This window comes from Papaver somniferum, unplaced genomic scaffold (assembly GCF_003573695.1).
Source record: "Papaver somniferum cultivar HN1 unplaced genomic scaffold, ASM357369v1 unplaced-scaffold_13843, whole genome shotgun sequence".
Classification (NCBI taxonomy): Eukaryota; Viridiplantae; Streptophyta; class Magnoliopsida; order Ranunculales; family Papaveraceae; genus Papaver; species Papaver somniferum.
Window position 1 is genome coordinate 370 of NW_020623094.1, and position 1,155 is coordinate 1,524.

The window sequence follows — 1,155 nt, forward strand, 5'->3', positions numbered from 1 at the left end:
TAATTCTTTCTGTGATGCTTCTATGTTCATCTATCACAAGAATTCTGAGAGAATGATTCTTTTAGTTTATGCAGATGACATTATTCTTGTGGGAACTTCTGACTCTCTACTTACTTCCTTTATCACTTCTCTGAAGTCTGAGTTTGCCATGAAAGATCTTGGATCCTAACATTACTTTCTAGGAATATGAGCTATTTTTGATTCTTCAGCAAATAAGTTGCTTCTTACTCAGAACAAGTACTCTGTTGATCTGCTAAGAAAACATGATATGTTGGGTTGTAAACCACGTAAAACTCCAGTGACTTCTGGTCCAAGAATTTCTTCTTATGATGGTGAAATTTTGAAGGATGCATCTTCTTATAGAAGCTTAGTGGGAGGACTACAAATATCTGACTCTAACTAGATCTGATATTAGTTTTGCAGTAAACTATGTCAGTCAGTTCATGCGTTGTCCTACTGATATTCATTTCCAACTTGCTAAACATATTCTCATATATATTAAAGGATATCTTGGTCAAGGTATTACTCTAGGAGGTGGCAACTACTCTGAACTTATAGCTTACTGTGATAGTGACATGGATGGTTGTCTTGACACACGCAAATCTACTTTAGGATATTGTGTTTTTGTGGGTGGAAATCTTGTTTCTTGGTCAGCAAAGAAACAACACACCATTTCTCGCTCCTCTACTGAAGCTGAATACAAAAGTCTTGCAAATGCAGCAGCTGAAATTCTATGGCTATCTTACTTATTTGATGAGCTATTTGTCAAATTATCTCTTCCCTGCAAGTTATTCTGTGACAATTTTGGTGCATAAAGTTTAACTGAAAATCCCATTTTTCATGCTCGCACTAAACACATTGAGGTGGACTATCATATGATACGTCATGTAGTTAAAACTGGTTTCGTGAAGGTTTCTTATATCCATACTCTTACAGGGGTGTATTGGATTATGATTTAGAAGGATATTTAAGAATCCTTAAAACTCTTAGGTATTCAATTAGGATATGTAAGGAATCATTAAATATCTATGGTATTCAATTAGGATTGTTTTAGATTCCACAAATATCCATGGTATTCAATTCATTTAAGATTTCTTAGAATAGTTAAGGGTCAAGATAAATATGGATTGTTATGGATATTTATATGCAAAATAT

At 33.9% G+C, this 1,155-nt stretch overlaps 1 protein-coding gene across 1 annotated transcript; it reads left to right on the forward strand.

Annotated features, from left to right (window-relative positions):
• Nucleotides 1-209: 209 nt before the first annotated feature.
• LOC113335136 (uncharacterized mitochondrial protein AtMg00810-like) lies at nt 210-815 on the forward strand (the record flags this gene model as incomplete). The annotated part of the gene is made up of 2 exons (XM_026581269.1): nt 210-332; nt 424-815. Coding segments are annotated over 2 exons (515 nt in total), but the record flags the coding sequence as incomplete, so codon positions are not given.
• Nucleotides 816-1,155: the final 340 nt, after the last annotated feature.